At 46.4% G+C, this 27157-nt stretch overlaps 2 protein-coding genes across 2 annotated transcripts; both read right to left on the bottom strand.

Moving 5' to 3' along the window:
* Nucleotides 1-417: 417 nt before the first annotated feature.
* On the bottom strand, nt 418-2284 carry LOC136452435 (uncharacterized). The gene is made up of 2 exons (XM_066453051.1): nt 1431-2284; nt 418-1326 (listed from the first exon to the last, which is right to left on the bottom strand). Exons 1-2 carry the CDS (start codon nt 1833-1835, stop codon nt 454-456), a joined length of 1278 nt encoding a protein of 425 aa, XP_066309148.1. The 5' UTR covers nt 1836-2284; the 3' UTR covers nt 418-453.
* A 5808-nt stretch (nt 2285-8092) lies between these two features.
* Nucleotides 8093-25592, bottom strand: LOC136452434 (uncharacterized). The gene is made up of 2 exons (XM_066453050.1): nt 25145-25592; nt 8093-8448 (listed from the first exon to the last, which is right to left on the bottom strand). Exons 1-2 carry the CDS (start codon nt 25410-25412, stop codon nt 8282-8284), a joined length of 435 nt encoding a protein of 144 aa, XP_066309147.1. The 5' UTR covers nt 25413-25592; the 3' UTR covers nt 8093-8281.
* Nucleotides 25593-27157: the final 1565 nt, after the last annotated feature.

Below are 27157 nucleotides of genomic sequence, written 5' to 3'. Positions count from 1 at the left end.
GGTCTCCAAAACATAACTTTGGCTTCTTATTTATATAAAAATATTTAATAAAAAGTGATATATGTATATTTTTATGAAAATATTTTTCAAAACAAATATATTCTTATGGTTTTCATATTTCCAAACTCAACAACTTATAAATTATTCAAGATTTATATTCTCAATGCTTACTCAAGCCTTGTCTGAAATGACTTCTTTTATTAAGCTGAAGGGAGTATATATATACAGATGTGTTGTATGTACGCTGACAAATTGTGGCCCAGAATCTCTCAATTCAAAAGAGCAATCGAACCAACCTAGTTCTTCACTAGAAAATTTGGAGCTGTCGTTGCCCATATCATTTTCTCATGCAGGTAGGGGCATGTAACTACTGAATAACTGAAACAGACATACAAGATTGTGACTGAAGATGCATATTGGTCCTACTAGTACAGGTGTGCTTATTATTCAAAATCAGCGAGGTCCTCCAGTTCTCCTCTTGCGGTTCAAGATCACATTGAGCACCTGAAGGTGCTCGTCGTTCGAGATATGGAGGTGCACGCGAAGGTCACTGAGCAGACCCTCCTTCTCCCAGCTCAGCGCGTTACCGCACGCATGGAACGCCTTCATCAGAGCAGCGTAGGCCTCCAGCTCCAGATGGTGGATGTGTTCCCGCACCGTCGTCGCCCCCATCGTCTGATGCTTCAGTGGCTCGCTTTTGATCTCACGTGATTCAGCTGTGTCGTCACAATGTTGTTCTTTCTTGACGGGTTGTTCTTCCTTGATGATGGGTTGTTCTTTCTTGACGGGTTGCAGCTGACCGGCCTTCTGAACGTTGCAAGGCATGGTGGTGGGAGCTGCAGGACAATCCTTGCCGGCGTCGATGCTCCTGGTTCTGCTGTCACTGTCACTGTCACTGTCACTGCCACTGCTGCTGTCATCTGAAGACGAGTCGGAATCACTGTCGTCGTCGTCGTCATCGTCTTCCTCCTCCTTGTCGTCCTTGCGCTCGTGCTGCTGCTGCTGTTGCTGCTGATGGTCATCATCATCATCGGGATTAATGCCTATCCCAACGTCGTTGTCACAATCTTCGCCGCTCATCTCGTCCCGCTTGTTGTTCACGCACACGTTTGGGATGGGTTCTTGCTTAAGCCTCTTGGTATTGTCCTCAAATCCCTTGACATGGGAGGTTGTGTGAGAAGCAGAACCCAACATGCCGAAGCTCCTCTTCTGCAAGAACGGCGTGAAGCCTGGCGCCATGGGCTTGTAGCCGCCTTTGCCTCTGCCGACGCCCATGCCGACGATGGCACGAGGCTGCATCGCGCTCTGGACGGCGACATGGTTATCCTGATGGAAAAAGAACCATGGCGACATATCAGGAAACGTGCTCTCCAGATGTAATAGAATCGATCTATTATTGACGCGCACGGGAGAGACGGCGATGGCCTTACCTTGTGGAGCGCGACCCAGACGTCGTCCAGGAGCACCTGGCGGACGCGGAGCCTTTGCGCCGGGACCGTGAGGACCTTGGCCGCGCCGACGATCTTGACGTCGAAGTGGCGGTCGTTGGCGGCCGCAGGACCCTGGACCTCGGCGCACTTCCACAGGCAGTCGTCGTCGTCGAACACCTCGACCATGTCCCCGGCGTCCAGGTCGCGCGGCACCGGCGCGGGCGGCGGGCGCGGCCGGACCGACTTCCTCGAGATGCGCCCGGACACCTCGCCGTCGCCGTCGTGCCACCGCAGGGTGTACGAGTGGCCGTTGCCCCACGTGACCTCGCCGCTGCGCCACGCGCCAACCGGCGACCCGGCCTCCTGCGTCCACACCTCCACCGGGTTCCCTTTCCTGATCCTCATCGCTCGGCCTCACCGCCGCCGCCGCCGCCGCCGCGCACCCGCTCTTGCCCTCCCTCTCCTTTGTACTACTACTTGGCAAGTTCTTGGAGTCGTATCCCCAACAATCCGCGAGAAATCTCCAAGCAGCCGAACCGCCTGGATTGGGTGGAGATATATAGATCGCCGAGTCGGCGGGCTCCAATTCCGCCTCGGTTGCCGAGTTGTAGGCCGGGACGGACATGTACGCCGATTTTATTTTTTGGCAAAAAAGAAAACGAAAAAAAATTTGCAGGCATAATATATACTACTATTACATTTATAATTGAATCAAAATCAGATCCGAATACAAATAGGTATCAGAGGCGAATACAAATAGGTTGGGTTGGGCTGCTCGGTTTCGCACAGCAGGGACGGAAGGAAAAAGAAAGGTGCGTGTATCGGGTGCACATCGCCGGCGAAGGGGCCTGGGCACGGCGCCGGCGGCCGCCCAATCAGTCGCCACAAGAGCACACGGGAGAACTGCGAGGCAGCGAGGGAGATTATATACAGTGCTAAATCGATGGTCCGGCCTATAGCTGGCCATTTGGCCCGACCACTATGGGCCGGCCCAAGCACGACATGAAGAAGCACGGCCCAGAAACAGCCCGGTCCGACGCTCATCGTGCCAGTGCCTGGCACGGCCCGGCCGTAGTGTCGTGCCTAGGCCTTGATACCGGCCCGCAATACCGGCACGGGCACGGCACGGATAATGGGCCAGCACGACAGCGGCCCGATTCCTCCCCGCCGTTGGATGCCACCAGCACCGTTAGATGAGCGAAGAGTGGCATATATAAAGAAATGTGTGCATGGAACCCTAGCTAACTCTCCTCTCCAGCTCTCCTGCGCAGCTGCGCTCTCACTCTTGGTCTCTCCCCGACCCTCCCTGCTTCTCTCACACACAGAGATGCGCAGGCGCGTCGGCATGGGCGGCCTCCCGCTCGTGAAGCTGGCAGCGGCGGCCCCAGCCCCAGCCCCGGCACTACGGAGGCAACCCAGACCCCAACCCCGTCACTGCGGCGGCGGCCCAGGCCCTGGCCCCGGGCTCCCGGTGGTGGCCTTGCGGCGCGGCCTCGGCCTCCTAGCGGCATCGGCGGCCCCAGCCCCGGCACTGCGGTGGCGACCCAGGCCCCAACCCCGTCACTGTGGCGGCGGCCCCGAGCTCCCGGCGGTGGCCTTGCGGCGCGGCCTCGGCCTCCTGGCGGCATCGGCAGCCCCGGCATAACCTATGATGTGTGGATTTATGAGAAAGATATTGGGGATTTCTCGATTTGTGTTCCTTGATGGATTTTTCTTTTATTCATCGATCTATTTCCCTTCTCGATCTGTGATTGTTAAGTTTTCTTTTCAAGCTGTGCTGCCGTGCTCGCTATGAATTTGGGGGATCTCCAAAGTACGATAGTACCTGGAACGACACTAGCATGGTGGGCCGCCGTGCTCGGTGGCATGGCACGACACGGATAAGAGGCCGTAGTGCCATGCCTGGGCTAAGACGGCGGCACTATCAGGCACGGCAGGGCTAAGCTACCGTGCCGCGTAGTGCCGTGCCTACCCGTGTCGTGCCTGGCCGTGTCCGTGCCCGTGCCGTGCCGTGCGGCCCGTCTAGCCATGTATAGTCCGGCCCGACAGGCCGACACGACAGAGGACCAAGTTAGTTTTTTTTCTTTTTTTTATAGGGCGGGGCGCGCCTCCGTCCAGACACACACAGCTCTGACACCTGCACCCCCGTCGCATCAAACACCCTATGCTCGCATTAAATCCCGCGACAGCGATAGTGTCCGGCAGCCCGCGACCCATCCCGCGCCTCGATCCCATCCCGCCGCCCCCGCGTCAAGCCCGCTGTGCTCCTTCCCCGCCACGCCGCGGCGCCATCCCCCGCCGCGGCCCCGTCCCCCGCCATGCTCTCTCTTGGCCGCGCCCCTTCCCCGTCCTAACATTTCATCTCCTCTACAACATCCGTCTGACCGTTGCAACATATACAATATAATATTGAAACATATTTGTATAGTCATTGCAACATCCAGATGAAACACTTTGCAACATGCGGCTGAAATAGCTGACATTTGGAACATACATTTGCAGCATATATCTGAAACATGTGAAACATACACTTAAAACATACGTGCGAAACTATTGAAACATATGCAACACCAATTTTTTTTGCAGCATCCAGCTGAAACAAATGAAACATACAAATAAAACATATGAAACAGAAACCTGTGAAACATATGGTTGCAAAAAGGCTCGTCGACGCGTCATTTGGAACATACGTTGCAACATACACCTGAAATAGATGAAACATGTGAAACATACGTGCGAAGCTATTGCAACATATGCAACACCAGATCTTTTTGTAATATCCAGATAAAACACATGAAACATACAGATGAAACACATGAAGCGTACATCTGAAATGCGTGAAACATACGGTTGCAAAAAGGCTCGTCGATGCAGAGCTCGATGCCGACGCGGAGTTTGATGCCACAGAGTGACGCGGCGATCGCCTGTGCGAAGCTCATCAATGGCACAGGCCTCGGCAGTGGTGGCAGCAGGCGGATGAGCGCGCGGACGCAGAGGGCAACACTAGTCCGGGCGGGTGGTGCGATTCCGAGTACGAGGGGGCGGTGGGGGTGGGAGCGAGTGGGGTGCGCGTCGGGAGGGAGCGAGTGGGGCACCGAGCGCGCGTCGTGGGCCGGAGCAGCGAGGCGGACACGTTTAAGCATTAGCGTTTTTAGAAATGTGTAAGACTATAAGGGCTGTTTGCCATATGGCTCCGGGAGGAGCCACTCGAGCCTCAAATCGTAGCTCCTCCGGCTCCAGCGGTTTCTTAATGCATTTTGACTAGAGCCGGAGTCGTTTTGAACAGTGCTACAATTATCTCCAGTACGCTGCAGTACCTGGGCAGGAGGAGGAGCCGGAGCACTTGGGAGTGGCGCCAAACAAGCACTAAGTTCAAGCTAGTAAATGTACAACCCGGTTATTAATCAGGCCAAACTATGCCAGCCCACAGGCCCAGACATGACATTAGGCAAGTGTCATACCCGTCCAACTACCCTCCATCTACATTTATATCATATCTATATCTATATCTAAAAGAAACTTCAAGCTCTTTACATCATTCTAAATTGATATGAATAGTTTTTCTCCAACAACTTCTTTAGTTAGATCTTTAAAATATTGTCATCCTCTATTTTGGATTTGTCGTTAGCCAAAGATAAGGACTAGCACTTTACAATGCGCATAAAATGTAGAAAAGTTGTTGGATGATGGAAAGATATAAAAACACTCTTTATTCAAATGATTCTCCAAATGTTAATTTAAAGATTGAGTTTAAGAAAGACACATATGACTTTTAATATTAAAGAGCGAAAAAGGGATTCCTCCAATCCATTTTAACTTCACGGTGCCCTCGCGCCCTTCGTATCCTAGGGATGGATCCAGGTGTTAAAATATCTGAAAGATCTGATATTCGTATTCATTTTAAGTTAATATGGATATCTGTATTCGTATTCAATTCTAATATGGATACTATACAACCGTATTCACTTCATCTGATTTTCGTATTAAGAAAGATGTTTAATATTCGACAATATTTGTATTCATGAACAACAAAATACCCTGTAAAACATCTAGAACTTATATCTATGACTAGTAATTAATGTAAGGCCCCGTTTGGATCCTTGGAATTGAATTTATTTTAATAATTATAATTTAGACACATATTAATTAAGCTAATATGGTTGTATATGGATTATATTTGTATATTATTGTTGGCTATAGAAAAGAGATACTTATGTGTTGCATTTCTGTCGTATGGGGGACGAGTTGAAGAGCGTGTTACAAGTTGCAAAATAGAAACATAGAATGGTGATCTATAGAATCAATTTTTATCTCCGACCTTATGAATTTGAGATAGGCTTATACTTGAACTTTGAAAAGTGGTGGAATGTCAAATTCCAAGCCAAATAGCCTAATTTATTAAGTAGATTTCAATTCCTCCAAACGAAGGATCCAAACGGCCCCTAAATGATATCAATTTTAATATAGCAAATGGTATGCAATGTTTAAACTATTTAAAACTTATGTATATGGCCAATAACATTATGATGTAAAGGTTAATTTTAATATGGCTAATCATATTAATTTTAAGTACTGGCTAATCATATTAATTTTAAGTACTTTACTTATTGATGCATTGATGAAATTATTTTTATATATTCTAAACTACTTGTTATTAAATATTTATTTCAAGTTTTATTGATTCTTGACATATTTAACTATTGAAATATTTATTAAATACATATTTTATGAGTTGTCGTTATCTCCATGTGCTATATAATTATATTCTCTAAATGCAAAATAATTTTGTTCTACTAAAATCATATACAAGCATTATCTTCAAAATCTAGTAGATATCGGAATATGAATCCGAATTTGAGATATCTATTTTGTATCCATATCCGATAATATCCGTATCTGTATCCGGATTTAGAATTAAAATTTGGTAAATGTGGATTCATTCCGAATTCATCGACCCATTCTCATATGAGTTGAAACAACTCCTGTCCAGCAATAATATAGATTCTGAATTTAAGATGTATTAATGAGTTGTGTTATAACACATGGGCACCCCCCGTCCACGCAACTTACGCGTTCCTGCCATGCAAAACCTCTCCGTCGCCCTCGCTGTCTTTTTTTCAGCCGCCCACAAAGTACCCACGCATCTACGTGAGTTTCTTCTCCACGCGCTTCCGTAGATGGTTTCCATATCTAATCGAGTGCACGGAGATTATTTCCGTATCACGGTGGGTATCCAATGTCTCTAGCTTGCTTGGCTTGTTTATAGTGTAGACATATAGATAAACAGCACTATTCTCTTTTAGTGATAGACAGTGTATCGATCTGACAACGAGTCAGCTCATCCAATGTACTAGTTCTAGTTGTACAAATTTCCACTTCATCATCTGTTTGAACCTAGAGAGCACCGACTTTGCTTACTCAGTAAGTTACTGTTGTTCTAACCCGAACTATACCGGTGCGCGTTGAGATGGACGATGTCCTTGCCTGCCATTAGGACAGTAAGGGTTGCTTCTCTGTTAAATCTGCATACCGGGTGCACAGAGTGGTAATGAGGCGAAATCAGCAGGCTTGAAGAGGGGGTGGGGGGGAGGGGGGGGGGGGGGGGGGGGGGGGGGGGGGGGGTGCGGAGCTGAAGGAAGGGGAGATTTCTGGAAGAAATTGTAGAAACTGGACTATATGCCAAAGGTGAAGCATTTCCTACGGCGTTTGAGTCACAGCACCCTGACTTTCCGGAGGGTGCTACAGAGAAAGGGTATGAAAATTGACACAAACTGCTGCATGTGTGAGAGATTTGACGAAGATGGCGGCCACCTCCTGTTTAAGTGCAAGAACGTCAAAGAAGCATGGCGAGCACTGAACTTGGAAGTGGTACGGTGTGACCTTGCTCAAGCGGAGACGGCAATGGATATGATGGAGAAGGTGCTGAAACTAGAAAGACACAGAGCACGGTTGTTCTCCTCCTTTGGCTATGGTGGGATGAACGAAACAAATGGAGGGAGGAGGGAAAAAGAAGAGCAGGCGTGGAAGTGGCATACATAACAGCGGCGTTGTCTGACAAACTGCATCAGAGGACTCTGAAACTGCTGTTGTCGGAATCCCGTCAGACATCCAGGTGGACAAGGCCGAGCGATGGGGTGCTGAAACTTAATTCTGATGGCGCGTTCCTGATGCAGACCGGTGAAGGAGGCTGGGGGTTCATCATCAGAAACCACTTGGGCGCCGTGCACAAGGTGGGAGCGGGAAGGGAGATGTTTCTCCAAAACGCGTTCCATGCCGAGCTCTTGGGAAGTCTGGAAAGCCCGGGGATGGCGGCGTCGGTGGGAATAGCGCACATTATCCTTGAGACGGACGCAAGCACAGTGAAGACTTCCCTGGAAGGCGATAGATTACCACCTGTCCCCGTTTGGGGATCTGATCACCGAAATAAAGTAGCTAATGGCATCTGAGTTCGTATCATGTATTGTTTTCGTTTGTCCTCGAGTCTGTAATAAGCTGGCTCATGAACTAGCGTCTTTCGGTTGTATGTTGCCTAGTGGCTCTCATGCTACTTGGGATGCTGAACCTCAATACCTCGAGGAGTTGGTGTCCAGCCAAGAGTAATGAAAGCTCTGTTTCAAAAAAATGATATTTTCTTTGATAGAGCAATTTCTTATGTATCTACTCAAACTCGAACCGGCAATGGAAATAACAGAACAAAAAAAAAACGAACGGAGATAAATAAGATTTTGTAAATTGCAAACTGGCTAACATGCTATGGCCTATTATATTGGCCTCTTCTTATTTATTGACCCTGAAGCGCATGCGTGGTTTAAATTGTTTGCCGCGCTCCATTTCGCTTCTCAACAACAACCTTACCTTCTCTTTGTTCCATGAGCCTTGTCTATGGGATCCAATTCCTCGGTCGCGCTCATCGTAACTGATCCTTTCCAGCTCGATGCAGTTCCACTGTTTTGTGGCATTATCATGACACGGGCAACCCCCAAACGGCCGTCTCCTTTCTCCACCAGGACACCAACATCTGGTCGCATATGTATAGGTGAGACAACATAATTGTTAGGCAACAAAATGGTTGAATAAACTTCAGAAAATGGACTTGAAAATTTAGAACTACTCTTTGCGGCGGCCGTGTTCGCTTGAACTTATCAGCCCGGCTTATCAGGCATGGTATAATATTTTTCTCTCACAATAAAACAGCAGCAGTCGGCTTATCAGCTGCAAAAACTATCATCCGAACCGCTATGAATGTTCAGAAAAACAGAGGCATCCACTAACAATGACACAATAATACAAGGACGACTACTACTCCCTATCAATATTGGTGCGCCCTAGCATAGTTTTTTTTCCCCTCGGAGCTTGCCGTCACTCCCACCTGCCATCTAGCTAGGAAGTTCACCAAATTGGATCTCTAGACACTTTTTAGATTTGGAAATACTGGAAGACAGACCAAGCAATAATGGAGATTCTGTTTTGGAGGTTTTAGTGTAATTTAGTGTGTCGGGTTGCTCAGCCATGAATGTGTTCGATGAAGCTCATAGAACACGTACATGGACGTGACGCGGAGACGTGGAGTTCTGGGCCTGCTTTTTATATTTTTAGGTAAATTATTATTAATGATTGACAATGGCAACAATTAGCCCTCGATTTTTTTCGCCACATGGAATACTCGTTTTTTAAAACTATTGAAGATGCTCTAAGTAGAGCCGGCCCTAGAGGGGTGCTGCAGGCGAGACACATGTAGCCTAGGCCCTACTTATGTAATACACTAATACTCCTATAGCCCATTAGTCAATGGTCCCGTTCGGCTTGCTGAATCTTAGCTGAAACTGGCTGAAAAACACTGTTCTGGCTGAATTGTTTTGAGGGAAAAACATTGTTCTGGCTGAAAAAACAAGCCGAATATGGGGTAAGCCGAACAGGGCCAATATAGAATTTTTAACATCCATGCCTACCCTTCGCAAATTCTAACGTGCGGCCAGTCGCCTGCTGTTTCGTCCCATTTTTATTTTGGCCCTTTTTTTTAAAGTTTGTCACAAATATGCCCCTGGAGGTATGCTTTCAAAATCTATACTCTTAGCTTGGCGCCATAATTATTGGCGTCGATATTACATGTCTCGGCGCCAGAGCATTTGGCGCCGAGCTTCCTCGGCCATGCCGGCGTTGACGCAGACGTGGCGGTGACATGGTAGCCACCTCGGCGCCGGGGTTATTGGCGCCGAGCTTGGCGCCAAGATCTATGGTGCCGAGGTGGTGTTTTACCTCAGCGCCCAACCTTCCTGGTCGAGGCTTCTTCCTCTTCTTTTTCCTCCCTCTCGGGTTTTTGCTCTCCCCACTTGCCCTACCTCACGAATCGGCATATTGGACCTTAGAAACTTTGATTTGATCCATAGATCTTCGAGAGCAAGGTATCCTCGCTCCCCTCCTGGTTTTTTCGCATCGATTCAGTATATATTAGTCGGATTTTTCAACCTAAGAATCGTCATTGCTTAGGGTTTCATGCAATTTTTAATATTTGTATTATACAACCGTAGGATGCCAAGGCGTGAAAAAGTTAGCAAACCAAGGTAACCTCAATGCATGTTGTTATATTATGGGTTCATTGTTGTGGATCAAATGGGAAACCCTAGGTTTAGGGTTTAATGTTAATTGCTTTCGGTTCTTAGAACGAAATTGGTTAAATTATAGATATGGCCGGATGACCGAAAATGCCTTCGACCCATTGCCTCTGCCTAGTGGTGTTCCAGTGCCCATGTGCTTTTGTGGCGATCCTTGCAAGGTAGCCAAATCCGATGAAGAGGACACGTATAGGCAGAGGTATTAGATGTGTTCCAATTTTGCTTTTGAGCCTACACTTCGTCAGTGCCGCATTAACAAGATGGTGAGGAATTGATGTTGTGTCCTCATACACTTCGTCAGAGCCTACACTTCGTCACCCACCTAGCGAACCCATAGTTTTCATTGAAAACTAGTTGCAGCTGCTCATACCCATCCTCCCAGTCCCCATATATCATCTTCCACGCTCGCTGCTTAGCCCTCCAAGCTTTACCATAAGTTATCACATAACCTCCATACAACGTCTCAACGGTACTGATAATTGTCCTAACCTTTATGTTGGGTTCTCCCTGCAATATTTCCATCAACTGCTTCAGTGTGAGCACATGGTCAGCACAATTATGTGGCTCGATAACTTTTGTGATCTTCCACTTTCTGGTGACCTTTTGCTTTCTTGCACAAACCCTCCGTGGGTAGCGTTCCTTGTTACACACAACTGTGTAACGACGCTCCGCATATGAATGCAAAACCTTGTAAGGTCTCTTTCGTATCACTGCAAACGCCTACAACCACCTCTTCGATGCGGGGAGGTCCTTGAATACCCTACCCTTCTCAATTACCATGTTAGGACAGGCCTCAAGAGCTTCTAGCAGCTCATCATCACGTCCTTGTGCACACGCTTGATCGAAATAAGCAAGATCGTTGAACTCGTGAACTCTTGGATCATGGCAGCCAGAAAAGATACGCCTCAACATCTCAAAGTCACTCTCCGTCAGCTCTCCAACAGGACGATCATCATCAGAATCAAGAGCCTTTGTCATCTCATATGGCTCCGAATCATTTATAATTTCAACACTATTGGAGCCACGGAATCCATCTCCATAGAGCACTTGCGCAGCAACAGGGGGCACATCCACATTGTCAGGAATGTCTCCTGCAACATAAGTAGAAATACGAGGAAAGAATGAGAAAATGGATGTAAGGAAGGGGGTAAGCTCCCAATAACGATGCGGAGAAGACACTTACTCGGATGATTCTATGTCAAAGGGATCTCATGAGGAGGATCTACCACAACATCATGAGTCCGACAAGCATCTCCAACAACCTCATTGGGGGCAGATTGAGCATCGGGAACCGTATGTGCAACCTCTACATCCATATCAGATTCTGGGACGGGAGGGTCAAAGTGTGCCTACTGACCCATTTCTGGGGAAAACCCATGAGGGATGCGATGAAGTACCACCCGACGCACAACCACATTCAAACTTTAGAACTAGCTCTTCATAGCCTGTTGCCTGTGTCGGTCCAAGGCTGTCTGTACTGAGATGTATGTGATGAGATTCCAGAAATTGATGGATATCGGATTGATCACTTTTCCACGTTGTTCATTCTGTAATTTCAGTCTTTAATTTCCTTTTTTATTTTTGTTCTCAATTCAGTTTTAATTTTTAGGTTTTCAGTTTTTTCCGGTGTTTTTTTAGTTTCAGTTTTCAGTCAATTTTTTTTTATTTTTTTAGTTTTATTTCAGTCACCCTTTTAGGTTTGAATGCCTTCCTAAATCATGCATATTAGTTACATCACCTATAATGTATAAGTTGTCACAAAAAGATAGTCATTGCACACATAAGTTGCCACAAAATAATTTTGCCCCCCACCCCTCAGCTTGTGCAATAGCTTATATTTTTAAATAATTTGACACCCCAACACAAGTTGTACTATTATAGTATTACATGGTAGTAACTTCTTTTGATATCCCCCCAAGCTTATGCATAATATGTAATAACTTTAGTATATTTTTAAAGTAACAACTTTAATTTTACATGGTAGTAACTTCTTGTGATTTTTTTGCCCCGCGAGCTTGTGCATACCATGTAAAAACTTTATTATATTTTTGGAGTAGGAAGGTTAGTATTACATGGTAGCAACAACTTTCATAAATCTCCTAGCAAATTTTTATACATAAATTGCTACTGAAATAAAATTCTTTGAAACATAGGTAAGTGGGAGGTCTAGTTTTGTTCGTCTTATAAGGTAGAACACACTGGTGCAGGCGGAATTAAAAACAAATACATTATTCAAAAATTATAGCCGTTCAAAGAAATTGTTGTGCTTTTTTTTTTGTTTGTCTCAGCTGACGTCACACCTGCTGAAAACGGAAAATTGGTCTGGGGCTCTGGGCGCCTGGCAGAGGAGTGGAGTGTCTCAGTGGCGCGGAGGGGTCGCGCTCTCTCCTAAAGCACGACGGTCGCGCGTTAACGTGGCGCCCTACCCTTGTCGTCCTCCACAGGTAACTCAGCCCTTGGGTCCATGCATGACCTTGGATCTCCGGTGGTGATTGTGGCCATGGGCATCCAACAGCGGCGAGCGATCCAGGGCCTCTATGGCTAGATCCAATCCTCCGACTGGTTGTATTTAGATTTGTCACCTTTGTGTCTGGCATAATGTTTATGTAGTATGGATGTGTTGCTAGGAAAGGCTCCACATGATTCTCGAGTTGGAGGCGTAGAGCCTGCAAACGACACTGTCTAAATTGTTCTTGGTGGCAACCTTTTTCTCCAAGGTGGCAAGCAGTGAGTAGCGGAGGGCGACTAGAGATGCAAGCGGTTTTATTCGCAAACCCACAAATAATCTTAGGATATATTTGGAATGTAGAAATAACTATGAATTTCCTGAATTCCAAATAAGCCCTCAATTTTTATGGGTTATACAAATAACTTGTAGAAACTAAGCCTATCTGTGAGTTTGTGGACAAACCCTGCCGTTTGGATATTGGGATATGGGGTGGGATAGGGATAGGAAAATGAATGAATGGCTAGGATTAAATGAGGTGTAAAGAACGGATGGTTAGGATACAATATCTCCTTATCTTATCCCAATTCCAATCGCCATCCCCACCCTATCACGATGAAAGCGAAGAGAGGGAGAGAGAGAGAGAGTGGAGAGATGCGGCAAAAGAAGCCTTGGACCATAAGCTGATTCTTTTGTATCCTTAAGAATTTTATTTAGTATCTTTAAGAATTACCTTTGTCAACAAACGAATGCAATTCTAAGTGCATTCTTAGTTACGTGACAAAAGTTTGATCAAATATATAGATAAAATATTATATTTATGACACCAAATAAGTATGGTATGAAAATATATCTTATGATAAATCTAATAATACTTATTTAATATTATAAATATTGATATTTTTATTTATATAGTTATTCTAACTTAAGATACTTTAACTTAGTATTGTGCTAGAATTGTATTCTTCTATGGACAAAGAGAGAGCTCTAGCAAGCTAATCTAAACAAAGCCTTAGACCATTGATAATGATACTCTCACGGTGTTCGGAAGTACAGACATGGCGCTTCACGGGCCTATGCGCTATGGCCCAACAGCGCCAGCTCTCTAATCTCTCTCAAAAAATATCTCCTCCAGTTCCCACCAAGGGTCATCCTCTCCACTCCACTCATTCACGGCTCCTCTATCGCTCTCTATCTCAAAAATATCTCCTCCACTCACCATGGAGGGTCATCCTCTCCACTCGTTCCATGGCCAGCAGCACACTGCTCAGCATCCCTGCCCACGCGTGAACTCCACACTGCCACGGGCGGCCCTATGCCTTCCTCCCAATCACATGGCCTCATGGTATAGTTGTGGTTCTCGCGCCCTACATAGTGTGTGCTCGCCCTGCCCCCGTGGGTCCACGTCGTGCCAGCCACAGGTGCTCACCCCTGCCCTCCTGCTCGCCAGGGGTGCTCACGGCCTTGCGTAGGTGGTCCTCGCCCGCACAGTGCTCGCCACTCCGCTGGCACATCGACAAGCTCGATGTGTCGCCGCCGTCCTCAATTTGCGCCATCGTCAAGCTCCACAACGATGAGCTCCATTCGTCCAAGCAGCAAGGTGATATTGCGCTAAAAGCGCATGTTGCAAGCATATGTTTCAAGTGTTTTAGATGGATGTTGCAAAAGTAGATCGGGATGTTGCATATGTGGCAATGGTTGTACAATTGCATATGTGGCAATGGTTGTACAAGTATGTCGCAAAGGTATGTTCCCAATGTTTCATCTGCGTTTTCAAACGTATATTGTAAGTGTTCTTATCTTTATGTTGCATATGTTTCACACATATGTTGCAAGTATTCTATCAGAATGTTGCATATGTTTCACACATTGCAAGTGTTTCATCTGAATGTTGCATATGTTTTCTAATGGCTACACGCGTGTTTTCTTGGTGTTTCAGACATACGTTGCAAATGTTTTAACTATTTCGGACATATGTTGCAAATGTTTCATCTAAATGTTGCAAAAATAGATTTGGTGTTGCACATATTGCAGTGGGGCCCATCTATCGTAGTCGTCTACTGCAGCCGCTAGACCTGCCTACATGCGTGTGGATGTGGAGGGGGCACGAGCCATAGGCACGGGAAACGGTGTGGGCGCAGGTTGAGACGCGGCTCTGCATGGGCACGCGAAAGCGTGCACTACGTAAAAAACGATTTTTAGCAACGGTTCGATTTTTTTGTAGGGGCGGCTGGTGATGGAGTCGCCCCTACAGTGGCGTGCTCGGGTGCCCAGACATCAGCCGCCCCTACAAATGGAACAGCAGGGGCGGCTGTTGTTACGAGCTGCCCCTACAAATGGGGTCTGATTTGTAGGGGCGGCTCAATCACCAGCCACCTCTGGAAATGCTATTTGTAGGGGCGGCTGGTGATTGAGCCACCCCTATAAATGGCCCCGTATTTATAGCACTGATTTGTAGGGGCGGCTCAATCACCAGCCGCCCCTACAAATGCCCCCCATATAAAACAGATGCAGCACCTTCTTCCTCCTCGGGTCACTCACTCCAACCCGTGAAAGAAAGGTGGGGAGGTCTTGGGCACCTCCCAAAAATTGCTCTACTAAGGGGGAAGGTTTTGGTCTCAAATCCTTTGGTGGAGAGGTTGTAGAAGGTAAGAAAATGTTATTCCATACTTTTTTTTGAAGTTTTAATGGTTGGTTAGTGAGTAATTAGAGTTTTGTTTTTTTCTCTCTTCTATGGTGCTTGAGCTATTTATGAAGCAAATTAGACCCAACTTTTAAATGTACTAGGATAAATTAGGGAGGGGAACAAGATCATACCCTTATTTGGTCCATGTTTCTTGATTTTAGTGAACAATTAGTTAGTTTTATGGATGTTTTATGTGCATGTGGATCTAGATCTAGGGTTTGGTTTTTTTATTAATTTCATTTTTGTAAATTTATGTTTGATGAAATTGGACTAGGGTTTGTATGAAAGATATTGGGTAAAGTATAATTGTTGCTAATTGTTGTCTTTGAAATTATTTATTGTAATCAATAAATATGTATTTTAATTATTTATGGATAAATGGGCCGTTAATTAATTTTCTTTTACCATGGTGTGTTTGTATGCTTCATGTAATTATATTAGATTTATATTCATATATATCTGAAGTATATACAATTATTCTCAAGTAATTATTAATTTGTTTCATTTTTATATATATCTAAAGAAGTACTCCTTTAATGTTTGTTTTGTTGTTGTTGTAAAAGATGGAGTACATGAACTCTTGGATGTATGGTTCGTTAAGGTTCAAGGCAGGTTTCCGTGAAGAGGTGGATAAATTTATTGAAGCCGCAAAAAAACATGCAACGACATTGAAAGAGAATAAGGATACAATTATTTGCCCATGTAAAGATTGCAAGAACCGTATGGCATGGACAGATGTGACTATCATCAGATCACATTTGATTATGCGAGGATTTGTTGAGGACTACACAGTGTGGATTCATCATGGTGAAATGGTTATTGTTAACGACGAGGATGAGGAGGAATACGACGACGAAACAATAGAATCCCTGTCCCAATATTCAGCAGAGCTTGATGCACGAATGAATTTCGAGTTTGGCAATGAACAAGGTGGTGATGCAGGTGGTTGGGATGGTAATGACGATGGTGGTGCCAATAATGATGGTGGAGCACGTGTCGGGGATGAAGATGATTTGGACGACATGATTTGAGCCCTTGGACCAGAGATTTTACTAAATAGCCCGAAAGGTCTAGAAAATTTGGAAAGGGTGACAAAAGCATCGAAGGAGACTGTGTATGGTGTTGAAAAGGGTTGTCCGATACATTGGACATTGCTACGTTTTGTGCTTGAGCTGCTCATCCTGAAGGCTAAGTACGGCTGGTCAGACTGTAGTTTCAATGATCTATTGCATCTCCTGTCATGGGTGCTGCCACAACCAAACTCAGTTCCCACCAACACATATCAAGCAAAGAAGGTCATAAGTCCATTGACAATGGGGGTTGAAAAAATCCATGCATGCCCCAACCACTGTATACTTTTTCGTGGTGAAACGTTCAAGTCACTGGATAAATGTCCCCGGTGTGGGGCCAGCCGGTACAAGAACAATGACCTTTACGGTGGGGACGAACCCTCCACGGGGAAAAAGAGGAATAAGAAGGGTACCAAAAAGGTGGTACAAGAATCTCAGCCCCCAGAGGACACTCCATTAGGCAACGATGCAAAGCAGAGAAGAATTCCTGCCCTGGTAATGTGGTACCTGCCAGTGACCGACCGCTTGAGACGTATCTTCCTAAACCCTAAAGAAGCCGCACTCATGACATGGTGGGATGATGAGCGCAAGGTGGATGATGATAAGATTGCACACCCGGTTGATTGTAGTCAGTGGCAAAGGTTTGATGAGAAGCACAAAGAATTCAACGATGACCCAAGGAATGTACGGTTTGGCTTGAGCACCGATGGAATGAATCCCTTCAATGAGAGGATGAGCGACCACAGCACATGGCCAGTGATATTGACCATGTACAACATTCCAACATGGTTGTGTCAAAAGAGAAAGTACCTTCTCCTCACTATTCTTATTTCTGGCCCTAAACAACCAGGCATTGATATAGATGTGTTCCTCAAGCCCTTGATGCAAGAAATGGAGAGGCTATGGAGGCATGGGGAGCAGATGTACGATGCGTTCCGAAAGGAGGACTTTATATGTAGAGCAATCATATTTGTTAATACCAATTATTACCCCGCGCTGTTTGCTTTGTCTGGACAGATCAAAGGGAAGACGGGATGCTTGGTTTGCTTGGATGGTACTACATGGGTGTACCTGGATGCATCCAAGAAGATAGTTTACCTAAGGAACCGACGCTTCTTAAAGATAAGTCACAAGTACCGCAGCAAATTATTCTTTAAATTTTATGACAACGCCCCGGAGATTGAACCCCCTCCGGAGAGACATCATAACGGAGAACATGTGTACAGAATGGTGAAAAACATACGTGTCATCTATGGAAAGAAGAATCCAGATGGGACGAACAGAGATAGAAGCACACCTCCTGTCGAAGGCGTACCTTTCAAGAAACAATTGATCTTTTTTTAGTATCTGCCTTATTGGCCAGACTTGGAGGTCCCCCATGCCATTGATGCTATGCACGTGCAGAAGAATGTCTTTGAGAGTCTCATTGCTACCTTGATGGACACAGGCAAGTCAAAGGATGGTCTGAAAGAACGGAAAGACATGGTGCAGCTAAACGTGATGCCACAGCTTCACCCAGTACCTAAGGCTAATGGAAAATACACTCTGCCCGCGGCGTGCTTCAGCCTAACACCAGATGAGAAGAGAGCTATATGCACTTTCCTGAGAGGGATCAAAGTCCCGACTGGGTTTTCAGCAAATGTGAAGAAGCTAGTGTCGATGAAGGACTTGTCAACAACACACTACAAGGCTCACGATTGCCATGTGATGCTGACAGTATTTCTACCTATTGCAATTAGGGCTATAAAGCCAGAGTTCTTAAAAATGGCCATCACCCGCATGTGCTACTTCTTTTCGAAGATCTCACAGAAGACGATTGGCAAGGAAGAGCTGAGTGACCTACATGAATTTGTGGCGGAGACACAAAACCAACTGGAGATGTGTTTACCTCCTGCTTTTTTTGATATAATGCCACATCTCATGATTCACATGGTTCATCAAATACAGGCGCTTGGCCCTTGCTACTTGCATAAAATGTGGTCCTATGAGCGGTTCATGTCGGTTCTAAGTCGATACGTGCATAATCGAGCATACCCAGAGGGCTCCATGATAGAGGGTTACAGTACTAAAGAAGTCGTCGAGTGCTCTCAAGAGTACCTAAAAGTATAGAAAGAGATTGGTAAACCCGATTCTCGTCACAAGGGTAGGCTGGCTGGGAAGGGCACCAGTGGTAGAAAAGTGTTCATCGACCATGATTACAAAGAGGTGAGTCGGGCGCATTACAGTGTCTTGCAGAGTACACAACTGATGCAACCGTATATTGATGAACACTTGGCTATCATTATGGTAGAGAGAAATGGCCGTTCGGATGATTGGGTCATGAAACAACATAAGCAACGACTAACTACATGGTTGAAGGACCAAAACATACCGCCTGGAGAAACCATAGACTCTATTACCATCAGTAGGTTGGCGGAGGGGCCATCGAGACAAGTGACATCTTGGAATGCTTATGACATCAATGGGTATACGTTAACCAAAACAGCGGCGTTCGAATAGAGGCTCTCGATGGATTAGGGCGAAAGATCTAATACTTTTGCATCATTGAAGAGATATGTGAACTTGACTATGGAAGGGATATAACGGTGGCCCTATTTCGATGCTGCTGGATCAAACAACACCAACTGAACGAGATCAGATTGAGAGTCCTGGATCTCGAGAATCTAGGCTACCAAGATGACCCTTGGGTGCTCGCTTCATGTGTCGCACAAGTTTTCTATATGTCTGACCCACAAAGTAACCTCCCCCCGAAGAAGAAGACAAAACACGTGGTTGCCTCCAGAAAACAGCACATTATTGGAGTTGATGGCGTGGACGATGTTGAAGCTTACAATAACTACGATGAGATGCCGCTATTCACAGACTTTCCTAAGAAGATCAGTGTTGTGGAAAAGAACCTCCCCAAAGACATAATGCCATGGGAACGAAAAGGTGTCAAGGGAAAAGTCGTTACAGCGGGCTAGCTAGTTGTTAAACGTGGAGTGTTTGTGTAAATGTGTGTTTGTAAGACTTCATTTATGCATGCGTGTGAGACTATATATTTATGTACGTGTGTAAGACTACATATTTTTGTATGTGTGTGAGACTACATTTTATGTATGTGAGACTACCCTTTGCAACATCCAGATGACTCTATTTGAACATCCACTCTATTACTACTAAAACTTTATGAAATCACTTAACACTTTATGAAATGAAGAAATGACCAAAATAAAAGTAGGAGATCTTGATGAGTTTTTCATCTGAAATCATTTACTCTTTCAAAATATTGTTTCAAGTTGAAATTGTTTGATTTTCAAAATTTGAATCGTTCAAACAAAGTCACATGACAAGATGACCAAAATAAAAGGTGTACATGTCAATGAGTTATACAACTTTTATGTTTACAACATTTTCATTTTATTTAATTTAAAGTCATAAAATTGTAGTCGAAGTTTTAAAATTCAAATTTATAATTTTTGTTTTTTTTTTGTTTTCTATATTGTTTTGACTACAATCGTTTATATATATATATATTTCTTCATATATATAATAATACAAAATATTATATTTGTGCATATACACAATTGTTTTTATATTACTTTTATTTTGGTCACAATTGTTTTATATATACACAATTGTTTTTATAATACAGAATTAACAATTTAAAAAAAATAAAAATATATTTCTAGGGGCGGTTGGATCAGGAACCGCCCTTACAAATGCATTTGTAGGGGCGGCTGGATCAGGAACCGCGCCTACAAATGCATTTCTAGGGGCGCTGGATCAAAAACAGCCCCTACAAATCATCCTGTCTATATATACGAGGGCGCACGGGTGTCGTCTTCATTTGGGCGCTCTCTTCTACTCCGACGCCGTCAGGATGCCCCGTCGACGCCGGCCTACGCCCCTTCCCCGCCGACGCCGGCCCGCGCCACTTCCCCTCACCCGTGCGCCGCATCTCCGCCCCCGCGCGCCAGCTCCTTTCCCGCACCCGCGCACCTACTCCTCCCCGCCCTAGGGTTTCTGACCCCGCCGCCGACGCCCGCCTACTCCCCGGTGGTTGGCCCCCGCCGGCCGGCCGCTTCCCCTCACCCGCGCGCCCCATCTCCGCCCCCGCGCGCCTGCTCCTTCCCTACACCCGCGCGCCTGCTCCTCCCCATCCTAGGGTTTCTGACCCCGCCGCCGACGCCCGCCCGCTCCCCGGTGGTTGGCCCCCGCCGGCCGGCCGCTTCACCTCACCCGCGCGCCCCATCTCCGCCCCCGCGCGCCTGCTCCTTCCCCGCACCCGCGCACCTGCTCCTCCCCGCCCTAGGGTTTCTGACCCCGCCGCTGACGCTCGCCCGCTCCCCGGTGGTTGGCCCCCACCGGCCGGCCGCTTCCCCTCACCCGCGCGCCCCATCTCCGCCCCCGCGCGCCTGCTCCTTCCCCGCACCCGCGTGCCTGCTCCTCCTCGCCCTAGGGTTTCTGACCCCGCCACCGATGCCCGCCCGCTCCCCGATGGTTGGCCCCTGCCGGCCGGCCGCTTCCCCTCACCCGCGCGCCCCATCTCCGCCCCTACGCACCTGTTCCTTCCCCGCACCCGTGCGCCTGCTCCTCCCCGCCCTAGGGTTTCTGACCCCACCACCGATGCCCACCCGCTCCCCGGTGGTTGGCCCCCGCTGGCCGGCCGCTTCCCCTCACCCGTGCGCCCCATCTCCGCCCCCGCGCGCCTGCTCCTTCCCCGCACCCGCACGCCTGCTCCTCCCCGCCCTATGGTTTCTGACCTCGCCGCCGATGCCCGCCCGCTCCCTGGTGCAGGTCGCCTGCCCCAGGACCTGTTACAGCTCTATTTCACGCGGTGGTTGACGGCCGTCTTCAACCTGTGCGCGTCGCCGGCACCTCGTCTCTAGCCTCCACTAGTCCCCGCCACATCTCGATCTGCTGGAGGAGCTGAGCCCACCGGTGACGAAGGTATGCTGCGTGCTAGTTATGATGATGATATTTGCAATGTTGCGGGTGGTGGGTGTCTCCTGGACTATCCCTGATCTGTGCATTTTGACTATCCACTGGATTATCATTGAATTATTCTAGCATACTACTTGAGTACAGAATTATTTCTTTAATGATCTGTTCTGACTTCCTGGATTATATACTATAGTAAAACTTAATTATTTGTTTTTTATCAGCAAGTACACATGTTATTTCTTATTTGCAGTATGACATAATATGATTTGTGGTAGGTTCTTGCATTGTTCTAGCATGCTGGCTTGACTGTATTTTTTTTATGAAAACTTGTGCTACTTGCTGGACTATGATAGTAAAGTTGTATTACTTGCTGGACTATGATACTTGCTTGACTGTATTAGTTGACAGTTTTGATTTAGGTGATTGTCCTCCACACCTAGCATGTCAAAGTTCTATGTTTTGTGTTTGGTTTTGATTGGGCTCCATGGCACTTACACTGCATACTTTCAACTGTCTTGATGCTTACTACTTTTAGCACATGCCACTCTGTAACTGTGAGAGATAAATCATTTGCTCCTCTCTATCCCTCATTTCAAACCTTGTGCTCGGATATGGCAGGGATTGAGACATAAATACTTATATTTGAACAATGGCTGCTTTTAATAAGTTATAAACTTATATTTGAACTGTAACTGTGAGAGATAAATTATGTTTGTGATACTAACAGACTCAATCTTCTATTGTCCATAGTAATGTAATAACAACAATGGTTGCTTTTAATAAGTTATAAACAAACTTAATGGATCACTGACACATTATAGAAAAAATAGCATTAGATTAAGAAGTCATATGTTGCTGTATCTCAGCCTAAAGCTCCAAGCTAACTACTGTTAGTCAACTAAACAATTCTTGGTAAACTACCCTAGCTATGTACCAGCAGGTTGCTAGTAGCAAGTTACATGAATAAGATATCTCCATCAGTCCTTCTATGTTACCACTCTTTCTCTGTCTTTTTGGTTCTTTTTCATGGTTGTTTCTTGATGCAACATCAACACTTCTTGGTAGACTTGCAACTTCTTCCTCCAGTTGGCTGCACACTTGCATCAGCTTCTTCTCGTATTATACATACACTGTATTTGCTTTGATGCTATTGTCTGTACTCTTACTCTTACTCTTACTCGTACTACTCTCTATACTACTCTACTACTACAAAGTTAACTGGATATGTGCCTACTACTTCTCTTACTACTACATAACTATTGCCACTGCTCTATACTACTACTACTCTGTACTACTTAACTGCTGCTGATACTCTATACTACTACTTAACTAATACTTAAGTTGTCCTTGCTACTACTTTATACTCTTACTCTTACTACTACTTCACTACTCTTACACTACTACTCTTACTACTACTCCACTGCTCTTACTACTCCTACTACTCCTCCTCTTACTACTCCTGGGCATGCTTGTACAACTGGGCATGCTTGTACAATTGGATGCCCCAATTTGGATCCACCACTGCTCCGCTCTGCTTGCTGCTTGCTGCTCAAAATTGAAACAGGCTTCCAATTGTAGAAGCTGTTAATGCTTATCTTGGACATGATGATGGCTATTTCGATTTTTACACGCTGAGCAAAGTGCCTACAGTAATGGGAACTATACATGATGTTCAAGCCCATTTTGATTCACACTGAGCAAAGTGCCTTAGGTCAATGATGTTAGATTTTTAGGCGCAGGAGGAGCACCCTTAGGTGCGGCAGCCGCACCTTACTTACGATTGTTGTTTGCAATTTTTGCTAGCTAATAATCAGTACACCCCCTTAGTGCATCATCCCTGTCTAATTAGCACTATTTCCTAATGGTATCTGTGGACTGATTAGTAGCTTTGATGAGAACTTGGGTTATTAATTGAGACCTAAGGCACTTTGCAATGATGTTTCTATACATTCTTAATAGTATTATTTCCCATCTGTGAACTGTTGGTACTCGTTTCCTGCCATTTGCAACAGCTCATTAATCCTAGCTGTTCTTTCATTGTATGCTTGCAGCCTTGCACTTGTTTGTTTAATTAGTGGGACTTCGATTCATCCAGTTTCATTTTTTGGGGAATAAACATCTACTGAGTAGAAATAATCCTTGCATTTATATTATTCTTCTTACATTGTCATTTGTATGCTTGCAGCCTTGCACTTGTTTGTTTATATTATTGTGGCCGGTGGCTACTAATCTTCTCTGTACTTGTTGTCTTTTCTGTACTCCTCTTCTACTACTACTCTCCTCTACTCCACTCTACTCCTCTCCTCTTCTAAGCAGATGTTGCTTTTTTTGCTACTTCTACTACTTCTCTACTACTACTGTCTACTACTTCTGATTGTTCGATCTGCTTATCAGGTTCGGAAGATATTAATCATATGATGTTCTTACATTGTCATGTTGCTTTTTCTGGGAAGCAGCACCTGCTTTTTTTTGCCAAATCTCCCATCTCCTCTATTTGTTGCCACCTTTCCTATCCTCTATGTTTTGGAAGCCCTACTTTTTTTTGTCAAATCTCCCCTCTCCTCTCCTCTCCTTTGTTTTGTCGATGATGAAATCGTCCAAGTCCATACATTATATGGAATATGAGCTGATGATCAAGAACTTGTGAGGAACTTGGCATCATTAGCAGCCGCCCCTACATTACCTTCTCCTCTCTTCTCTGTTATGATGCATTGATGCTCCAAGTTCAAGATCAGATGATGTTTGACATGTTTCTGAGGCCTCTACCACAGCTGCTTCTCATTTTTTTATATATTGTTGTTTTATAGGACTACTTTGGTTTATAGACCTTTTTGATTTCTTATACCTTCTCGCGTACCTAAAGCACACTTTCTTGCATCTATTAGAACAAAGCGCGAAATAATGTCGCGGACACCAGACAGTGCAGCCCGATGCCCCGAGCATGATGAGCAGCCAACCCTTGAGGAGCAAGCACTAGAGGACCTTTGCAACTTCATATTGGACCAGATTGTACATGTCAAAGGCGCCTACCATGACCGAGAGTCTGACTTAGGTAGAAATCCTCAGTACCAACACCTTCGTGAGACTGAAAGGCTAGCTCTAGGAAGTTGATAACAATGTTTATGGAATTTGTATATTAAATGATGGATTGTATATATATCCTTACGAATTGGACTTGTAATTGTAGTTTATATAATACTATTGTGCTTGTAGTCGTGTTCGGAACGTTGGTCGCGGGGCGTTCGGCAACGCGAACGCTGGATGGAATACGCGGAAACAAACAGTTCTGGTCGAATTTGAATTGTAAATTTGATTTTTTTTTTGCGGGAAAACGTACTGTAGGGGCGGTTCTAGATTGAACCGCCACTATAAATAGGTATTATAGAGGCGGCTAGCACTACAGCCACCCCTACAAATCGATTTGTAGGGGCGGTTCGTAATACCAGCCGCCCCTACAAATCAATTTGTAGGGACGGCTCAATCACCAACCGCCCATACAAATCGATTTGTAGGGGCGGCCTGGGAACCGCCCCTACAAATACATGATTTGTAGAGACGGTTCGGTAGGGGCGGCTGACCAAACCGCCTCTACAAAGGGTTACCAGCCGCCCCTAAAAATAATTTTTGTAGTAGTGGTGGAAAATGGCGTGGCACGGGCCCTCACGTGAGCAGACGCAAGCGTCGGGCGAACGCAGCAGCATGCCTATGCGGGAGCGCGAGTAGGCGCAGCAGGCGCAGACGTCTGGACACTAGCCCTAGGACGTCCGGAAACTAGATCTGTCATTGGACCATACGCAGCGGGACTCTGGATATCCAAATCGTTTAGATATGTTTGGAAAGCAGAAAATTCACATGATTTGCACAAAAAAATCATAGAAATCAGTTTAGTTTTATAGAAATAAAGGCAGGATCAGAAAAAAAAAATCCGAATTCTAAACAGGACCTCAGTGTGAAACAGTCCAGTGATGCATTACCTGGGACATCGGAATTGGAAAGTGACCAGAGGAGAAGGCCGCAGAGGAGCACGACGACGGGGATGAGATGGACGAGGGCGCGAGCGAGGTCGGCGCGCGAGGCATCCAAGGCCTCCTTCTTGGCCAAGTCCGACCGCGGGTCATAAGTCGGCAGCTGGTCCACGTCCATCACGCCCGCCGTCGAGCTCAGCCCAGGCGCCGCCGCCCCGGCCGACGGCGACACGGACGACGAGGACGACTGCAGGTAATAGCTCGATGACCGGTGCATCTTCTCTCCTCCCTCTCTATCTCCTCTTTAGTGGATGCGCACTACTCTTGTGTCGTCGTGTGCGGTATGGTGGCGTGCTATGGCTATGGAGTCTTAGAAGCCTCTTGTGCTGCGTCGCGCTAGCAGCTGGCTGGCTTCGCGCAGGTGTCGCTGGCATCTTCCCGCCGTGCCCGCGCCATTGCCAAAGCATGTCAGCATGGGTCCATACTCCTTAATGTTAGTGATGCTGATACGTGGACACTGGGCGTCACACTCTATTCTATATATAGAAAAATAGGCCATCCAATCAGGCATTTTGAATCGTTCTAACAAACGCTTCACTTCGCTAATGCATGGTTTACTATGTTGATGAGCACTACCAGGGTAGCACCATATAAATCAGACTGTTTATGTTGAAAGTAGCATTGCAGAGAAGAGAGAACAAGCTTGTCCTTCATTCTTCGAAGTAGATTTGGTCAGGGATGAGAGATCTAGAGCTATGATAGTCCATGAGATCGCCGTGACTCCCTGTTATCCCAATCGATAATGATATATGACGATCGTTCGGATGGGAACGGACGCACCCAAAGCCGCGCCGAACCGACCTGCCCCTGCCGCACGCCGTCTCCCAGACGCTGTCTCCTGTACTCTTCCTTATCCTCTCCTCGCTCACTCCGCAGTCGTTCCTCTCCATTCTACTGCCGCCCTGCCCGCCGGGACGAACGCCGCGCCCAGTTCGTTGCCGCCCCGCCCGCTCGCCGGCGCTCCCTCCCGCGACTCCATTGGTACCCCGCGCCTCCAGCAACACGGCTCCCGTTCCTCCCACCAAAGACGAGGACGATGGCGGCGGCTCCGACGATGTAGGTCGGTTCTTCTCTGGATCTGAACCCTCCTCCTCCACCTCCTCCTCTAGATCTGAGCGCTCCTCCTCCTCCTCCTCTGGATCTGAGCCCTCCTCCTCCACCTCTTCTTCCTCTAGATCTGAGGGACGCGGCGGTGGCTAGAGTTCTAGTGAGCTCTGTTGCAGTAGCCTTATTTTGTTGTTGCAACAAGTAATATTTCTTTATTGCATTAGTTTTTTTTTGTTTCTGATATTACATCTTGCATTGCAGTAGCCTTGTTCTAATGTTGCAACAAGCAATACTTCTTTGTTGCATTAGTCTTTTTTCTGGTGTTGCTTTCTCGTATTGCGCTTTGTTTTTATTGTTGCAATCGTCTTCTTCTGATGTTACAGTAGACTTGTTCTGATATTGCAAACAAGTAATACTTTTGATGTTTGCATCTCGCATTGCTCCGTGTTGCAACAGATCCTTGGATGGAAAATTTTCTCATTGGACATTCGGGGTGATGGAGCACGGTGGGGATGGGGCGTGGAGGGCAACGGGCGTGCAGGGGATGGCGACGTGACGAGGCACAGCGACGCAGCGAGGGACGGGCCGCACGCGGGGGCGTGCTCATTCTATTCGCATTGGATGGGTGGTCCCGTGGGGCACGGCGGGGGGATGGGCGGTGCGGCGGGATGGCGAGGGAACGGGCGGCGCGGCGGGAGGACGAGCCGCACGCGAGCGGGAGGACGGGCCACGCTCTGTCCATATTGTATCCGAATCGAACGAGATTGGTCGGGATCGAAACGTTACATGGACTAGGTGCGTCCGGATGCACCCCTGAAGCCGGGCGTCCGGGCGCTATGTGCGTCGTATCCCAATTACACAAGATTACAAAATGTGACAATTTGACTAGCAAGAAGAAATACATGTGAAAATACA

Source organism: Miscanthus floridulus, chromosome 5 (genome assembly GCF_019320115.1).
Source record: "Miscanthus floridulus cultivar M001 chromosome 5, ASM1932011v1, whole genome shotgun sequence".
Lineage (NCBI taxonomy): Eukaryota > Viridiplantae > Streptophyta > Magnoliopsida > Poales > Poaceae > Miscanthus > Miscanthus floridulus.
This window is presented reverse-complemented; position numbering and strand designations above follow the sequence as displayed.